This window comes from Bos javanicus, chromosome 3, assembly GCF_032452875.1.
Source record: "Bos javanicus breed banteng chromosome 3, ARS-OSU_banteng_1.0, whole genome shotgun sequence".
In the NCBI taxonomy this organism is placed as follows: domain Eukaryota; kingdom Metazoa; phylum Chordata; class Mammalia; order Artiodactyla; family Bovidae; genus Bos; species Bos javanicus.
The window spans coordinates 91,828,208-91,847,465 of record NC_083870.1 but is presented as its reverse complement, the minus strand read 5'-3'; the positions used below and the strand labels follow the sequence as shown (position 1 = coordinate 91,847,465).

The 19,258-nt window shown below is 44.4% G+C and overlaps 1 protein-coding gene across 6 annotated transcripts in view; it reads left to right on the top strand.

Annotated features, from left to right (window-relative positions):
* Positions 1-19,258, top strand: part of MROH7 (maestro heat like repeat family member 7) — a 54,930-nt gene that overhangs the window by 8,929 nt on the left and 26,743 nt on the right. For 4 of the 6 annotated variants that reach the window (XR_009735440.1, XM_061411826.1, XM_061411824.1 and 1 more), the window contains exons 3-8: positions 698-2,003; positions 13,815-13,906; positions 15,051-15,134; positions 16,027-16,106; positions 16,408-16,537; positions 18,583-18,678. Coding sequence is in view for 5 of the 6 variants with exons in the window: in XM_061411826.1 (XP_061267810.1) it covers positions 773-2,003; positions 13,815-13,906; positions 15,051-15,134; positions 16,027-16,106; positions 16,408-16,537; positions 18,583-18,678 (1,713 nt within the window). In the remaining variant the exon portion in view is untranslated. Of the gene's footprint in view, positions 1-697; positions 2,004-13,814; positions 13,907-15,050; positions 15,154-16,026; positions 16,107-16,407; positions 16,538-18,582; positions 18,679-19,258 lie in introns of those variants that run through there. The other 2 variants (XM_061411825.1, XM_061411827.1) reach the window with 2 other exon arrangements.

Here is a 19,258-nt window from a genome sequence, read left to right as displayed (position 1 = left end):
TTGGCTGGAAGTAGTAAATAAGGAGACTTCCCCTTCTCCCTTTCTACCTTAAGGTGGGAGAGTTTCCTCATTTGTCTAGTGTTCGTGGACTTCCTACTGTGGACCTAGTATTACGTTAGGTGCTGGGGATGCCCCAGGGACTAAGATGTGCATCAGTTCAGTTCAGTTCAGTTCAGTCACTCAGTCGTGTCCGACTCTTTGCTACCCCATAAATTGCGGCACGCCAGGCCTGTCTGTCCATCACTGACTCCCGGAGTTCACTCAAACTTATGTCCATCGAATCGGTGATTCCATCCAGCCATCTCATCCTCTGTTGTCCCCTTTTCCTCCTGCCCCCAATCCCTCCCAGCATAGTTCTCACCAATGTCCCCACTCATCTCTAGCAGGGGCTGGACCACTAAACAAATCATTGGAATAAAGTGCTGTGTATCATTTGCTTGGAGGAGTAGGATCAGCGAGGAGAGTAGGGGGAGGTTCCAGGCCAGGGAAACTACATTTAAGGACTGTGAGCTGAAAGGGAACGGGGTGTGGTCAAAGAAAGGAACACAGAGGATGAGGCTGGAGCTGAGAGAGCTAGGGGAGAGCGATGTAGGACGGAGCTGGACAGGTGGGCTGGGCGTGGTCATGGAGGTCATCCATGGGGAGCCATGGAAAGATTTCAATAGGTGAGGCTGAACTTGCCTTTTCTCTCTCTCAGGAGCACTTCAGGGAGCTCGACAGTCAGCTATTGGATAGAAGGGGGCAGTGGCACTGACAGACCTTCAGATCGGGCATGGCCTTGGGTCCAGGGACTAGTCTGGTCCTCTGTGAAGACGCGAACATGACACCCAATCTCAACTCCACTGAGGCCCCTGGTTTAGGCTCTGGCATCATCTCTGGGCCCAGCCTAAACACAGACCTTGTTGCTCTCTTGAATCCATCCCTGAGTCCTGGCGTGGCTCTTGTTCCAGACCTTAATCCAACTCTGATTCCGGTCTCAGAGGAGGCCCCTGGCCTGGAGTCTGATAACACCCCCAGACCTGATGACAGCAGGTCCACAACTCCAGGTTCCCTCCAGATCACTGCTGCCCACTCTGGTGAAGCCCTGGCTTTGGATTCCAATCACCTCTCAAGGCCTAACTCACAGGGGACCCTAAGTCCAGCCTCAAACCTCATTCTGAACCCCCACTCTATGGAGGCCCAGGGTATGAGCTCGGGGACCCATGCTGGGCCACATTCGGAGGAGGCTGTCAACTCCCTCTCGAGCAATCTTTTTGATTTGGGTCAGAGCAACTCCAATCCTTCCAGGCCTGAGACAAACCCATTTTTAAGGCCTTATTCCAAAGACTCCCTTGTTCTGGGCCACAGCATTTCCAGGCCAGGCTCAAAAACTCTCCTTACTCCAGCCTCAACCCCTTTTCTGGATCCTGACTCCAATCAGCTGCTCGGCATGGGCTCAGGGAACATATCCAAGCTGGACCTGAACGCAGCTTCAGGTTCTCCTGAGTCCCTTATGCAAGACACGAACGAGACCATCACTGTGGTTTCACATAACATCTCTGGATCTGTTTCAAAAAGAGCCTTTGGTGCAGTCTGGAACACAAGTTCCAAGGGAACCATCAGCGTGGCTTCAAATGGCAACCCCAAGTCTGATTTGAACATGACCGTCACTCAGGCTTCAAGCTTGACCCTGGTTCCTGGTTCCAACGACGTTGTCAGCCTGCACTCCAGCACGCATGGACCCACCTCCACCGTTTCGCCACCCTCGTGCATGACCCTGATCCTGGGCTCCAAGGAGACTCTGAGCCTGGGTTCCAGCCTCATCTTCAGCGACACCTCCACCCTGACGCTGAGCAGCCAGCAGGAGTGTTTCGAGGACAGCAGTATCCACACCATGCCTCTGGAGGGGACTCTGGAGAGCTGGAGTGAGATGACTCGTGTGGAGGTGGGCCAGTTCCCACCGGGGCTCCCCACCGGCAACACCACAAATAAGGACTCCACGGCCTTCCAGAGCATCCCTCAGGGTGAGTAAGGCCAGAGTGCCAGCCCTAGAGAGGACACCGACCTGGAAGAACTCTATTCAGATTTGTAGGGTAGGGAGGGAAGAGGAGAGGGGAAAGGAAGGACACAGCATGTAATGGATAACATGCAATACATTAATTATACACGGGAGATCTAGTGCTCAGCCCCTGCTTGCTGTGTGACTTGGAATGAGCTACTTAATCTCTCTGAGCTTCAGTTTTATTAACTGTAATATAATATTCCATATAATGATACTTTATCCTGTACAAATTACAAGTCATCTAACTATACCTTCTTTTCTTTCTTGATGAATTTCAGGCCTGGTTTCTCAGGTCAGAGTTTGACCAGTGGAGCAGGCAGACTTGAGTTTTTGAGGTTCCCACCTAAGTGAAGCCTTGGGGTCCTCTCTGGAACCCGTGACTCACTTTTGATGTGCAAGAGTTCTGTAAATGAATCCATCAGTGTTTGATGTTGTAAAGATCTTTTCCCAGTTATTTATATCTCCAAATATTTTTATTTGCTCATTTACCAATACCACATTGCAATTTTAAAAAATTACCATGGCTTTACAGATATGCATTCATATCTGAAAGAATCCCTCTTTAAAGTTCTTAAAATTATTCCAAGGACAACAGCCTCCACACCATGCCCTGGAGGCTATTCAAACACCCTCATTCTTCTGTATACATTTTAAAATACATTTGTCTAGGTCCTCAAACAATCTCTCTGGCATTTTTATTGGAATGTTATTAATATATCCATCTGTTCAAGTGAAATGGAGTGAAATTGAGGTTCCACTTCATTCCTTTACTTGTGGAGTCCAGTTATTATTGTGATCTAATTCACATACTATACAATTTACCCACTTAAAGTACACAGTTCAATGGCTCTTGGTATATTATATGATAAATCTTTTAAAAATTGTAGTAAAATATATATAACATAAATCTGCCATTTTAAACATTTTTAAGTGTTTAATTCAGTGGCATTAGTCACCTCACAATATTGTGTTACCACTGTCTGTCATCCCAAATAGAAGGTCTTACCATAAAGTAGTAACTCCCTATTCCTCTCTCCCCAGTCCCACATGAACTCTAACCTGCTTTCTGTCTCTATGAATTTGCCTACTCTAGGTAACTCATGAAATGGAATCACACAGTTGTTCTTTTGTATAATGTTTACTTAGCATAACATTCATCTATGTTGTAACATGAATCAGTACTTCATTCCTTTTTGTGGTTGGATAGTATTCCAATAAATGTACCACATTTTATTTGTCCATGGACGACTATTTGGCTATGATGGATAATGCTGCTATACACATCAGCTCAAAAATCTCTGAATCCTTGCTTTCAATTCCTTTAGATATATACCTAGGAGTGAAACTGCTGAATCGTATGGTAATTCTTGTTTAGCTTTCTGAGGAAATACTAAATTATTTCCCATACCAGCTGTACCATTTTGCACTCCCTCCAACAATGTACAGAGGTTCTAATGTACAAGGGTTTCTATTGCTGCACTATTAATCTCTCCTTGCCAGCACTTTTTATTTTTGTTTTTTTTTTTTTTTAGAAAACATTTTTATAATAGCCATCCTAAAGAGTGTGAAGTAATATTTCAATTGTGATTTCGATTTGCATTTCCCTAATGACTAATAAATGATGTTGAACATTTTTTTAATATGCCTATTGAACATTTGTATAATGTCTTTTGCCTATTTTCACATTTGGTTTTTTATTTTTAATTTTGTGGCCATGCTACACAGCATGTGGGATCTTAGTTCTCTGACCAGGGATCAAACTCATGCCCCCTGCATTTGAAGCATGGAGTCATGATACTGGACTACCAGGGAAGTCCCAAAATTCAGTTGCTTTTTGTTGTTGAGTTTAGGAGTTCTTTATATATTCTGAATATTAATTCCTTATCAGATACACAATTGGTAAATATTGGCACCCGTTCTGTGAGTTGTCTTTTTATTCTCTTAACATTGTCCTTTGACGCACAAGTGATTAATTTGATGAGAATCAATTCATCTACTCTTTTATTGTCTGTTACCTTGGTGTTATGTTTAAGAAATTTTTGCCTTTGTTTATACTCCAATACCAAAGAATGCTCAATTGCACTCATCTCACACGCCAGTAAAGTAATGCTCAAAATTCTCCAAGCCAGGCTTCAGCAATACGTGAACCGTGAACTTCCTGATGTTCAAGCTGGTTTTAGAAAAGGCAGAGGAACCAGAGATCAAATTGCCAACATCCACTGGATCATGGAAAAAGCAAGAGAGTTCCAGATAAACATCTATTTCTGCTTTATTGACTATGCCAAAGCCTTTGACTGTGTGGATCACAATAAACTGTGGAAAATTCTGAAAGAGATGGGAATACCAGACCACCTGACTTGCCTCTTAAGAAATCTGTATGCAGGTCAGGAAGCAACAGTTAGAACTGGACATGGAACAACAGACTGGTTCCAAATAGAAAAAGGAGTTCGTCAAGGCTGTATAGTGTCACCCTGTTTATTTAACTTATATGCAGAGTACATCATGAGAAACACCGGACTGGAAGAAACACAAGCTGGAATCAAGATTGCCGGGAGAAATATCAATGACCTCAGATATGCAGATGACACCACCCTTATGGCAGAAAGTGAAGAGGAACTAAAAAGCCTCTTGATGAAAGTAAAAAGAGGAGAGTGAAAAAGTTGGCTTAAAGCTCAACATTCAGAAAACGAAGATCATGGCATCCAGTCCCACCACTTCATGGGAAATAGATGGGGAAACAGTGGAAACAGTGTCAGACTTTATTTTTCTGGGCTCCAAAATGACTGCAGATGGTGACTGCAGCCATGAAATTAAAAAACGCTTACTCCTTGGAAGGAAAGTTATGACCAACCTAGATAGCATATTCAAAAGCCGAGACATTACTTTGCCAACAAAGGTTCGTCTAGTCAAGGCTATGGTTTTTCCTGTGGTCATGTATGGATGTGAGAGTTGGACTGTGAAGAAGGCTGAGTGCCGAAGAATTGATGCTTTTGAACTGTGGTGTTAGAGAAGACTCTTGAGAGTCCCTTGGACTGCAAGGAGATCCAACCAGTCCATTCTGAAGGAGATCAGCCCTGGGATTTCTTTGGAAGGAATGATGCTAAAGCTGAAACTCCAGTACTTTGGCCACCTCATGTGAAGAGTTGACTCATTGGAAAAGACTCTGATGCTGGGAGGGATTGGGGGTGGGAGGAGAAGGGGACAACAGAGGATGAGATGGCTGGATGGCATCATTGACTCGATGGACATGAGTCTGAGTGAACTCTGGGAGTTGGTGATGGACAGGGAGGCCTGGTGTGCTGCGATTCATGGGGTTGCAAAGAGTCGGACACGACCGAGCGACTGAACTGAATAAATATTTAAATAAAATATAAATAAATAAAAATTTCTTTAAAAAAAAAGATTTCTTCCCTAAAGTAATAAAAACAAACAACATGTAAAAAAGAAAAGAATTGTATTTTTTGAGCTGAATAAAATGGAATGATTCTGTAGTCTGAAAAATAAGAGAAATTATTGCCATATCCAATGTCATGAAGATTTCTCCCTATGTTCTCTTCTAAGAGTTTTATAGTTTTAGCTTTTAAGTTTAATTTTTGAGTTAATTTTTGTGTACAGTGTGAGGAAGGGGTCCAACATCATTCTTTTGCATGTGGATATCTAGTTTTTTTAACACTATGTATTGAAAAGAGCATTCTTTTTCCACTGAAAGGTCTTGGCACCTTTGTCAAAAATCAATTGACCATATATATAAGGATTTATTTCTGTTTTATCCCATTGGTCTTTATGTCTGTCTTTATGCCAGTAACACACTGTTCTGGTTTCTACAGCTTTGTAGTAAGTTTGAAAGGAGGAAATAGGAGTCTACCAACTTTGTTCTTTTTCAAGATTGTTTTGGCTATTTAGGATCAATCTTTGTGTTTCAGTAGGATAATTTTATCTGTTTGTATTTTTAAAAACAATGTATTTTCAAACTGTATTTGTCCTTTAAAAAGTTTTCCAAGATATATAACATGATGTAAAGTGAACTACTAATCTTAAGTGTACAGCTTGATGAATATTTACATACATAAACACACTGGTAAATCCCACCCAGATCAAGACCCAGATCTTTATCAGCATCCCAGAACCTTCCCTTGTGATCCTTTCCAACCAATTCCGCTTCTCCTGGGGTTGTTCATTGTTCAGTTGCTAAGTCATGGCCTGCAACGTGCCAGGCTTCCCTGTCCTTCACTATCTCTTGGAGTTTGCTCAGATTCACGTCCATTGAGTCAGTGATGCTGTCTAACCATCTCATTCTCTGCCATCCCCTTCTCCTTTTGCCTTCAATCTTTCCCAGCATCAAAGTCTTTTCCAATGCGTTGGCTCTTTGCGTAGGGTTTTTCAGTCTTGGCAGTATTGATATTTTGTGTTAGATAGATCTTTGTTGTGTGGGTGAGGGTGTATTGGGGCTGTTCTACACATGTAAGATGCATCCCTAGACTCTGCAGAAGGTACTAGTAGGAACATCCTCCCACACAAGTTGTGACAACAAAAGATGTCTTCAGACATTGCCAAATGGCAAATAGGGGTCAAGATTACCCTCAGTTATCAACAGTCACAGAAGGAACAATTCTTCAGATTTGTATCACCATAGACTAGTTTTGTCTGTTTTTTAACTTTCTATCAATAACTACCGTTGTTTATACTGTTTTGATTCTGGCTTCTTTAGCCCAACATTATGTCTAGCGGATTCATCCACAGTTGCATGTGTCATAGCTGATTCTTTTTATTATTCTGGAGTATTCTATCTTATGAACTTACCACAATTTGTTGATTCATTCTGATGGACACTGGAATTTTTCTACTTTTTGGATAATATGAATAAAGTTACTTTGAACCCTTTTGTACATGTTAGTGCAAAGATAACTCTTTTTCATCTAGAAGAAGAATTTCTGGGTCATAGCAAAACACGTGTCCAGCTTTAATAGATACTGCAAAGTTTTCAAAGTGGTTGAATTAATTTACCCTCTCACATGTGAGACTTCCAATTGCTCAACATCCTCACAGACATTTGGTAGGCAGTTTTTAAAATGTTAGCCATTCTGGTGGGTATCTAATGCCATTTCCATGTGATTTACAATGGCATTTTTTGATGATTACTGATGTTAAGCATCTTTCAATATGGTTATTGTCAATTTGTATATCCTTTATAATGAAGTGCCTGTTCAAGTCTTCTGTTCATTTAAAAAATTTTTGTTGTCTTTTTCTTATTGGTTTGTGGAACTTCTTTATATAATCCTGATATGTGTATGCAAAGGTTATGAAAATAGTGTTATATTTTCCTCCATAAGTTTTACCATTTTGTCTTTCACATTAAATTTATAATGCATTGTGCATTAATTTTGGGAAACAATTTGAGAGAGGGACTTAAAAGGCTCATTTCCCCCCCCATGTGAGTATCTAATTGCTCTGGACCATTTATTGAAAAAAACCATAATTTCCCCCACTGAATTGCAGTGTTCAGATCACATCAGATCAGTCCCTCAGTCGTGTCCAACTCTTTGTGACTCCATGAATCGCAGCACACCTAGCCTCCCTGTCCATCACCAACTCCCAGAGTTCACTCAGACTCACGTCCATCGAGTCAGTGATGCCATCCAGCCATCTCATCCTCTGTCCTCCCCTTCTCCTCCTGCCCCCAATCCCTCCCAGCATCAGAGTCTTTTCCAATGAGTCAACTCTTCACATGAGGTGGCCAAAGTACTGGAGTTTCAGCTTTAGCATCATTCCTTCCAAAGAAATCCCAGGGCTGATCTCCTTCAGAATGGACTGGTTGGATCTCCTTGCAGTCCAAGGGACTCTCAAGAGTCTTCTCCAACACCACAGTTCAAAAGCATCAATTCTTTGGAGCTCAACTTTCTTCACAGTCCAACTCTCACATCCATACATGACCACAGGAAAAACCATAGCCTGGACTAGATGGACCTTTATTGGCAAAGTAATGTCTCGGCTTTTGAATATGCTATCTAGGTTGGTCATAACTTTCCTTCCAAGGAGTAAGCGTCTTTTAATTTCATGGCTGCAGTCACCATCTGCAGTCATTTTGGAGCCCAGAAAAATAAAGTCTGACACTGTTTCCACTGTTTCCACTCTTTCCCCATCTATTTCCCATGAAGTGGTGGGACTGGATGCCATGATCTTCGTTTTCTGAATGTTGAGCTTTAAGCCAACTTTTTCACTCTCCTCTTTCACTTTCATCAAGAGGCTTTTTAGTTCCTCTTCACTTTCTGCCATAAGGGTGGTGTCATCTGCATATCTGAGGTTATTGATATTTCTCCCGGCAATCTTGATTCCAGCTTGTGTTTCTTCCAGTCCAGCGTTTCTCATGATGTACTCTGCATATAAGTTAAATAAACAGGGTGACACTATACAGCCTTGACGAACTCCTTTTCCTATTTGGAACCAGTCTGTTGTTCCATGTCCAGTTCTAACTGTTGCTTCCTGACCTGCATATGGATTTCTCAAGAGGCAGATCAGGTGGTCTGGTATTCCCATCTCTTTCAGAATTTTCCACAGTTTATTGTGATCCACACAGTCAAAGGCTTTGGCATAGTCAATAAAGCAGAAATAGATGTTTTTCTCGACCTCTCTTGCTTTTTCCATGATCCAGTGGATGTTGGCAATTTGGTCTCTGGTTCCTCTGCCTTTTCTAAAACCAGCTTGAACATCTGGAAGTTTACGGTTCACATATTGCTGAAGCCTGGCTTGGAGAATTTTGAGCATTACTTTACTAGCGTGTGAGATGAGTGCAATTGTGCGGTAGTTGGAGCATTCTTTGGCATTGCCTTTCTTTGGGATTGGAATGAAAACTGACCTTTTCCAGTCCTGTGGCCATTGCTGAGTTTTCCAAATTTGCTGGCATATTGAGTGAAGCACTTTCACAGCGTCGTCTTTCAGGATTTGGAATAGCTCAACTGGAATTCCATCACCTCCACTAGCTTTGTTCGTAGTGATGCTTTCTAAGGCCCATTTGACTTCACATTCCAGGATGTCTGGCTCTAGGTCAGTGATCACACCATCGTGATTATCTGGGTCGTGAAGATCTTTTTTGTACAGTTCTTCTGTGTATTCTTGCCATCTCTTCTTAATATCTTCTGCTTCTCTTAGGTCCATACCATTTCTGTCCTTTATCGTGCTCATCTTTGCATGAAATGTTCCTTTGGTATCTCTGATTTTCTTGAAGAAATCTCTAGTCTTTCCCATTCTGTTGTTTTCCTCTATTTCTTTGCATTGATCGCTGAAGAAGGCTTTCTTATCTCTTCTTGCTATTCTTTGGAACTCTGCCTTCAGATGTTTATATCTTTCCTTTTCTCCTTTGCTTTTCACTTCTCTTCTTTTCACAGCTATTTGTAAGGCCTCCCCAGACAGCCATTTTTTTTTTTTTTTTTTGCATTTCTTTTCCATGGGGATGGTCTTGATCCCTGTCTCCTGTACAATGTCACGAACCTCATTCCATAGTTCATCAGGCACTCTATCTATCAGATCTAGGCCCTTAAATCTATTTCTCACTTCCACTGTATAATCATAAGGGATTTGATTTAGGTCATACCTGAATGGTCTAGTGGTTTTCCCTACTTTCTTCAATTTAAGTCTGAATTTGGCAATAAGGAGTTCATGATCTGAGCCACAGTCAGCTCCTGGTCTTGTTTTTGCTGACTGTGTAGAGCTTCTCCATCTTTGGCTGCAAAGAATATAATCAATCTGATTTTGGTGTTGACCATCTGGTGATGTCCATGTATAGAGTCTTCTCTTGTGTTGTTGGAAGAGGGTGTTTGCTATGACCAGTGCATTTTCTTAGCAAAACTCTATTAGTCTTTGCCCTGCTTCATTCCGTATTCCAAGGCCAAATTTGCCTGTTACTCCAGGTGTTTCTTGACTTCCTACTTTTGCATTCCAGTCCCCTATAATGAAAAGGACATCTTTATGGGGTGTTAGTTCTAAAAGGTCTTGTAGGTCTTTATAGAACCGTTCAACTTCAGCTTCTTCAGCATTACTGGTTGGGGCATAGACTTGGATTACTGTGATATTGAATGGTTTGCCTTGGAAATGAACAGAGATCATTCTGTCGTTTTTGAGATTGCATCCAAGTACTGCATTTCAGACTCTTTTGGTGACCATGATGGCTACTCCATTTCTTCTGAGGGATTCCTGCCTGCAGTAGTAGATATAATGGTCATCTGAGTTAAATTCACCCATTTCAGTCCATTTGAGTTCGCTGATTCCTAGAATGTCGACATTCACTCTTGCCATCTCTTGTTTGACCACTTCCAATTTGCCTTGATTCATGGACCTGACATTCCAGGTTCCTATGCAATATTGCTCTTTAAAGCATCGGACCTTGCTTCTGTCACCAGTCATATCCACAGCTGGGTATTGTTTTTGCTTTGGCTCCATCCCTTCATTCTTTCTGAATTGCAGTGTTACCTTGAGGTAAATCAACTGACTGTGTATGTGTAGGTTTATTTTTGGACTCTTTCTATTCCTTCGTTTGTCTATCCTTAACCATTGCCTTTAATTACCGTGTTTTAGAGTAAGTCCTTTATATTTAGTAGTGAGACTCCTCCACTTTGTCAGGATTGTCTATTCTAGGTGCTTTACTTTTCCATTTTAATTCTAGAAACAGCTTGTCAATTTCCATAAAACTTAATATAAATCTGTTAGATTTTTCACTGAAATTTCATTGAATCTACAAATCAATTTATGTAGCATTGTCTTCTATATAATATGTTTCTGGGGCTTCCCTATGGCTCAGTGGTATAGAATCCACTTGCCAATGCAGGAGAAAGGAGTTGGATTCCTGATCTGGGAAGATTCCCCCATGCTTCAGAGCAACTAAGCCTGTGCACCACAACTATTGAGCCTGTGCTCTAGAGCCGGGGAGCCGCAACTACTGAGCTCAGACGCTACAGCTACTGAAGCCCATGCTCCTAGAGCCTGTGCTCAGCAAGAAGAGAAGCCGTCGCAATAAGAAGCCCGTGCACCGCACCTAGAGAGGAGCTCCTGCTCGCCACAACTAGAGAAAAGCCCGTGCAGCCACAAAGACCCAGCACAGCCAAAAATGAATAAATAAACAAAAAGCGAAATGGCATCTAGATCAAAAAAGTGAATTAGATAATACTGTTTCCAACCCATAGTTCATTTATATTTAATATAATTATGCATAGTTAAAAATTTTTAAATTTTTAATTGGCCTATAGTTGACTAGTAATCGTATTCTTTATTCTGCTTGCTCTATATTTCTTTTTTTCTCCTTTTCTGGTTTTTGGGTTGCTTTTCCTCCCTCTTTTCTTCCTTATTTGTGTGGAACTTATATACTGTTTAAAGTCTGTTACTGATTCTCTAGAAGCTACAATGTGTATATTTAATTAATCACAACGTCCAAACTAGTCAATGCATTTATCTTCCTCCCAGATGATTTAAACATGTAAACCTCATTTAACGCCTCCTTTCCCATTTATATGCTCTCCTGGTAATGTATGTTAATTTTATCTTTTCTTTACTCTATGAACATTATTATTATTTTATGCAGTTAATGTTCTTATATTTACCCAAATATTAACCTCTTTTTTTTTTTTCATTTGCTTATTGCATCTCAGACCTTCATCTGGGATTAATTTCCTTTTGGCTGAAGTACACCCTTTTGCTTTAGTGAGCTCTGCTGATGCAAACTCTTTCCATTTTTACTGAAAATGCCTCTATTTATCCATCATTCTTTTAAAAATTTGAAATAATAAAAAACTTGCAGAAAAGTTGAAAGTACAGTATAAAATGTTTTTCTGAATTGATAAGTTGCTAAATGATACCCTGTCAATCTTGAATTTGCATGTGTTTCTTATAAAAAAGGATAAAAATCAACCATCAAAATCAGGAAATTAACACTGATACACTGCTATCATCCAATCCTTAGGCTCCATTCAAATGTAACCAATTGTCCCGGAAATACCCTTTATTAAAAAAGTATCCAGGTCAGAATCATTCATTGTACTTTTCTGTCTCATCTGTTTTGTTTCCCTCAGCCATCAGATCTTCCTTGACTGTCAAGCCCTTGATATTTTGGAAGATCATAGGCCAGCTGTTTTATAAGATTTGCCTAATTTGGGGCTTGTCTGATGTTTTCTCATGATCGGATTCATGTCATGCATCTTTGGTGGGAATAGCATAGACATGATGCTGGGTTTTTCTCGCTGCATTCTATCTGGTGGTGTATGATTTTGATTTGTTCCATTACTGGTCCACACTTGAGTTCAATGGTTGCTGCCAAGGTTTTCCACTATAAAGTCATTATTTACCCCTTTGTCATAAATATGCAAAAAATACTAGAGAGATCTTTTGAAACTATGTAAATATCCCATTTCTCATCAAACTTTTCAATTTAGTTATTTCTTTTTTTATATTAGCATGGACTTATCATTTCTTAGTTTACTTGATAGACTATATAATCTGTCGTTACCATCATTTATTGTGATACTGAAGCTTTCCCCTGTTTGACCAAGGAATACTCTTTGAGCAAGCTTTTACGTCTTTTTGACATATCCTCACAGTTTTTGGGCTTATTTCCTTGTTTTCTGGTACAAGATGTCTCAGATTCACCTGCACTTTCTCTGCCCGAGTCCTAGAATCACCTCATTCTCCTCTTTGTTCCCTTTAGTGGACAAAGGTGCTTAGAAGAAGCCAAGGTTTTAGTGCTAGCTGTATTCACTACCACTGAGATGTCTCTGCTTCCCACTGTTGACTCCATCCTCCAGTAGCCCCCGGAGGTTGGTGACCAAGATGTCCCTGAAGCTCCAGGGTCTCTCTCCTTGGGCTTCCCCTCACTGCCTTAAGTCAAGGACTCTATGGGCCCTGCTCAGCCAAGTGCCCACACCTGGACCAATCACTGTGGCTGGGGGCATGGGAATCTCTTACTGAGCAAGCATGGTTTCCAGATCCACCTTTATTCATTTTTGTGTTTATTGAAGTCTAGTTGATTTATAATATTATACTGATTTCAAGAATAAAGCCCATCCTTATTTGAAGAGGGGTGATGGGTGGGCCTTGTAGCTTCACCTACCTATATGAAATGAATAGCCCGCAGGGAACACAGAGGCTTTGCCACCAAAAGAAAGATGAGGAATTGTGGGGCTAACAAAATAGCAATTATCTATTAGGTTGGCTGAAAGATTCATTCAGGTTTTTTCGTAAGATGTTATGGGAAAAGCTGAATGAACTTTTGGCCAACCAATACTATAACAAGTAAGAGTTTAATTATAAAATGTGATAACAACCAAGAGAAGAGAACCGAATGATGCACGACAGGATCACAGTGGGCCCTCCGTTACTCTGAAGGTCAGGTGAGGCCGCTCTGAGGAGTGACGGGCAAGCAGACCTTGTCCTCTACCTGGGCAAGGGGGTGTGAAAGCAGAGGCCCAGGTAGAGGAAAAGAGCTTGTGCAAAGGCCTGAGAGCAAAGCCTGCTGGGCCTGGAAGGAGGCCAGCATGGTGGGAGCATGGTGAGTGAGGGGAGAGTAGGGGAAAGTGAGCTGTGGAGGTGGGCAGGGGAGACTGACCCGGCAGGGCCTTGAAGGCGCTAATAAGGATGCGAGCCTTATGCTCTGGGACACGGGGTGCCCCTGAAGGGTTTTAGGGATAGGGGCCCAGTCTGGCTGCTGGGGAAGTAAAGCTTGGAGGAGCCCCATGGGGAAGGGGAGATGGGATTCTGCTGCACTGTATCTTTACCCTCCCTCTTCTTTCCTCAGTGGAACTGCAACATGCAGGAGCCTTCGATGAAGCAGCCTCATGCCTGGTGGAGGTGCCAGGGCAGAGAAATGATCACGGCAAAATGGCTCTGGTATGCTTCCTGCCAAACCACCTCCCTGCCACCTATTTCCTGGGATGCCCTCTCCCTCCACCTCACACTCCACCCTCAGCATTTCTCTGCCAGATTCTTCTCTGCTCTATGGCTTTATTAGTTTATCTTATTTCTTGTCAGTCTCTCGCACTGGAATTCATTCTCCATAAATCAGGGAGTTTTGTCTGTCTTATTCTCAGCAGTATTCCTAGAATCTAGAGCAGTGCCTGGCACATCCTAAGTGCTTTATAACAGTTTTTTTTTTTTTTTTTAACAACTGAATGAATTGTGAAGGTCTCTAAAAGGGGAATGACCCTTTTCAGGACCCAGCCCGGGTCTTGGCCATGTAGCAGGCCTTGGGAGGCCAGAGAAAGCCAGCATCTTCATGATTTGGTGAGGGCCAGTGGAAGAAGACTGGACAGGCTGGTAGTGAGTGTAACACACGGAGTGTGAGTGAGCCTAGTTGGCAGATAGCGTCTGGAGCAGGGCGCCTGCCCAGGCCAGGCCATACAACCTGTCTTCTGGCCAGGTGGAATGGGAAAGAACTTGTAGCATCTTTAAACCACCACACTGCCCATCAGATACACTTGTTTTGCTTTCTTTACTATATATTTTGTCTCTTTCATGTTTTTTTTCTTCTTCTACCTTAAGATAAAGAGAACTAATAGATTAATGGGACATTGGTTAATGTATTCCCTCTCCGGTAGCAGAATGCCGTAATCCGACTACTGGGTGTCCTTACAAAGGGTAGATGCTAGAAGGCCCTCACGAGGTATCACTAACGATGACATTTCAACTTGAGGTGTTGGAACCCTTTCTGTCCCACCAGCTCCTGCCTCTTCTTCCTTAGTGGATAGGTGCTTTACAATCTGAACCTGATATCTGGTCTTCCCCCAAACCTGACCTCCAGGGATTATCCTCAACCTGCTGCCACCACCATCTTCTCAAATCTTTACCACCCTCCCCACCCCGAGTTCCCTTGCGGTTTCTCACGTCTCTTGAGCTGATGCTGGGGGCTGGCAGCTGGGGAGGAACAGGCAGCTTGACCGCAGGTGGCAGGTGCAAAGACGGGGTGTAAGGGCAGCCCCGGGGCTGGGCTCCGCGTGGCTCTCACCCTGTGGTTTTGCCCTCTACTGCCCCTGAGGTCGGGAGTGCCCTCAGCCTCCAGAAGAGCCAGAGTGTGCTGGACAAGGAAGAAGAGAAGAAGACCCTGATGAAGAAGATGATGGTGCGGAAGCAGCTTGCGGGTCTGTGGCATCAGGGTGGTGGGGGGCAGAAGTCCCAAGTCCACCCACTGATGAGGCGGGGTTGGGGTGGGGTGGGCAGAGGACATCAAGGCACAGATACTTGGGCCTGGGTCTCAGCTCCACCCTGAACTGCCCCCCGCCTACCTTGAGGGAGCTTGGCCAAGTCACTTCCTTTCTCTAAGACTCACTCTTAATATCTCACAAGTGACTGTGATAAAAAACCTGTGTCAATGGAGGACACAACCCAAAGGTTAGTTCCCTGTAAAATCTTAGGCCCCCGGGAGCAGTCATTATTATTTTATGTGTTATTTTCTCCCATAGTTCTTCTGATGGGGGAACTTCTGAAGGAACTTTCTTTTTCTCAGCTAAATGCAGTCACTTCTCAGTTATCCACCGGAGTGTCTGGGCTGGGACAGTCACTGAAGTTTCCAGAATTATATCAATAGTTAGCTATAAAGAGAGAAAAAAAATCCGTGCCTCTGATACTTTCATTTAATTAACATTAATTGAGCACCTACTGGGCATTGGTGTTAGATCAAAAGTAAGAAGTAACCAGAATTCAACTGGACCACTTTCAAGGGTCATGCACGGTGTTTGGGGGCCAGTCCATGGTTTAGACTTCCCTACTACAGGACTGCTGAAACAGTTCTTGCTGAGCCCTGCATGTGTGTAGCAGGTCAGGCCCGTTCTGAAGGCCTTGAACTGGGGGCTCTGGACCGGGTTAGAGCAGTCAGCTGGCTCCCTCCACTGGAGCCCAGGCAGGGAGTCGAGCCGGCCCAGGCTGAAGAGTGGCCCCATTCCCTGAGTGGCTGCGGTGCTGGTGGTCTGTGGTGGCCTGCCCCCCTCGTTGATACCTCCATGTCCCCCATCCAGAAGCAGATCCAGGAGGAGCCGCTGGATTCTCTCACGAGTTCCGTCCGCCAGCAGGCCATGGAGACCTTGACCCAGCTGAGGTGACCTCGGCCCCTTTCCCAGCCCTCAGCCCCTTTCCCAACCCTCAGGCTCTGCCTATATCTTCAGAGGCCTCTCTGCTGTGCGTGGCCCTTTCCTAGTCCCAGGCCTTTTCCCTTCCCCTTGCCCAGGCCCTGCTGGGGCTATCTGACTTGTACGCCACCACCATCCTCCTCCCTACCTCATTTTGCCCTTCTGTGGATCTGAATCTCAGCCCTTGTCCCAGCCCTGCACCCTTCACTTCCAGCCTCCAGCCTCAGGTGCCCCCTCACTCCATGCCCTCACTTTCTGTCTCTTCCCCAGTCATTCCCAGCCTGTCCTGGGTTTGCAGGAACGGTCGGAGCTGGTGAACACGTGCGTGAAGAGTGTGTTCTCCCTGCCTACCATTCAGGCCATGCAGGAGAAAGACCAGGCCAAGGCAGATGCCTTACAGGTGAGGCAGGGCCCTCCCAAGCAGGGCCTTGGGGCTGACTGGTGTCCTCAGAGGGAGGCACGTCCCTGGACTCCCAGCAGGGAGAGGAAGGGCATTATGAGAGGTAGATTGGAATCTTTGACCTACTTGAGGAGCTTGGGCAATTCACCTCCCTTCTCCTGGCCCGAGCAGGCACTTAATAAATATTTGGTGAATGAGTGAGTCTGTGGAATAAAGGATCCCTCATCTGAAGCATTGTCTACTTTGGGCTCTGCCCCATGAGAAGGATGTTGGCAGATGTTGGCGTGGCTTAAGAGGTGGCCAGGATTAGGAAGAAAAGGCCTGAGGATTGGGCAAGTTTGGGTTGAGGCCTGGAAGTGGAACCTTAAGGGGCTCTCATGAGAACCTTCAACCCCCTGCAGGATGGTCCCTGGAAGAGTGATCAGAGGAGACCCTTCATGTGGAATGGGGTCAGTGGGGGAGGTTAGGGAGAGAGATTTCAGCTCTGGGTGAGGCACATGCATACATCCTTTTATCCAGCAAATTTTAACTAATACCTAATCCAGAAGTACAAGGCTGAGATACTGTAGGGCTGAGGGGCAGATTCTCAAAGTATCATGCAAATAAATGCAGAATTACAACAGTACTTGGTGCAAGCAAGAAGTACATGGTACTATTTTGAGCCTGAAATGGAGGGAACCTGACCGTGTTGGGGTTCAGAGGTCGTAATGCTAGAGGCGAGAGGTTTAGAAGAGTTAACTAGCTGAAGGGAGTGGCAGAAGGAAGAGCGTGAGAGGCCGAGGGAACGGCCTGTGCAGCAGCCTGAGGACGGAAAGAACATGATGACTGCAAGGATGATAAGGAGGCAGAGTGGCTGGAGTCCAGAGGGTGAGGTGAGAGAGCATTTGGAGCCAGACCAGCCACAGCGTGATGGCTCTGAGTCTTGGAGGTGGTGCACTTGAGAGGAGACCCAAAGGGGAGGCAGGGATGGGTAGGAACAGAGCCTGCAGCCTTCTTGTAGTACCAGGCCAGGCCAGCAGAGGTCAGTGCTGCATGGTGATGGACTGCAGATGGGCAGGTAGGAGGAGGGAGTTGGTGAACAAGGCTTCCGTGGTGGTTGTGGTGTAAGCCTGGTGTGCTCAGACTCAGGAAGCCTGGAAAGAGATGACCTGGAAGGAAGATGTGGAGATGATGGGAAGAAGAGAGGCAGGGAGAGAGGGCCTCAAAGACACCCCTTAGCCTTGTGTAGGTGTCATGCCTGCACCCTCCTAAGACAATTTCAGGACTGTGGTGTGACTGGGGAAGGAACAAACAACTGGGGAGGAGAGAGCTGACTCCTGGAAGGGGCAACTTAGAAAATCTATTTGGATCTAGGAGTGGTAATTTTAAAAAGAATCAGAACACTTCCTTGGAGACAATAACACAAGTAGGGCTGGTTGTCCATTGATCTAGCCCTCATGGTTCTTGAGCATTTTCCCACCCATCTTCTCATGTTCCTCATGAATTGAAACTTTGGTTCTATGACCTTGGACAAGTGTCTCTTCCCGGTGAGTTCCCAATGCAGAGGGCTGGGGTTTAATCCCTGGTTGGGGAACTAGATCCAACATGCTGCAACTAAAGAAATAAAGATCCCGCATGCCACAGCTAAGACCAGGCACGGCCAAATAAATAAATAGTTTTTAAAGAACATCTCCTCATTTGCACAATGAGAAAAACACTTTGAGGACAAAGTGATAGGGTTGTGCCAATCATGAGGCAATCACCTGGCCTGTGGTAGATTCTCTGTAATTCTCAGTAGATTCTTCCTGGGCCTCTGCTTCTTGCCCTTGTAAGCTAAGAAGTTCACGGATAATAATTACCAGTTTCTCCATAAAGAACCCGTAACCCATGGAGGGGAAGCCAGTTGCCCAATATCACACGTCAAGGTTAGTCTCACATGGTGGGACCAGAAAGCAGCATTCTTGGGCTTGAGTACCCCTTCCTCCCCTGACCCACATCAGGAATTGCCCAGGGTTGGGGTCTGCCCCAGAGGCTCCCTAGTGACTTGGTCCTCTTCCTGTTCACAGATACTTTACTGTCAGACCTTGGATGCCCTGCAGACACTTCTCAATGCCCTCTTTGTTGAGGACCCCACTCCTGCAGGGCTGAAGAGCATCTTGGAGGTGTGGGGGCAGGGAGGAGAAGAAGGGTGGAGGAGGATGGGGAATCGACTCAGGAGAACTGGGGCTGGGGGTCTGGACCCAGAAAGAGTGATTTGACTTCAGGATGTAATCTTGTGCCAGATTTCTGCTTCCCTGCCCCTCTCACTAGAGAAGGAAATGGCAACCCACTCCAGTGTTATTGCCTGGAGAATCCCAGGGATGGGGGAGCCTGGTGGGGTCTTACATAGTCGGACACGACTGAAGAGACTTAGCAGCAGCAGCAAGCCCCTCTCACAGGTCGTGTCCCAAACTCCTTCTTCACCCTCTCCCTCTCCCCCATACTCCTGCGACTCCTGCGATAGCTGCCCCCATATCCTTGCTTTCTAAATTCTTGTCCTTATGTCTCTCTCCTATCTTCAAGACTCTCCACCTTTCTTCTCTCTCCCATTGACCTCTGTCCTCCCTCTGGTCTTCCAGTTCTGTCCTCAGCTTCTGGACCCCATGTGTCCCTATGCTCTAAGAAGAGGAGGAGGGCTGTGGTGGGTTGCCTTGATGCTCTTCCTCAGAAGCTTCCTGATAATTGGTGAAGGCTGGCCTGCCC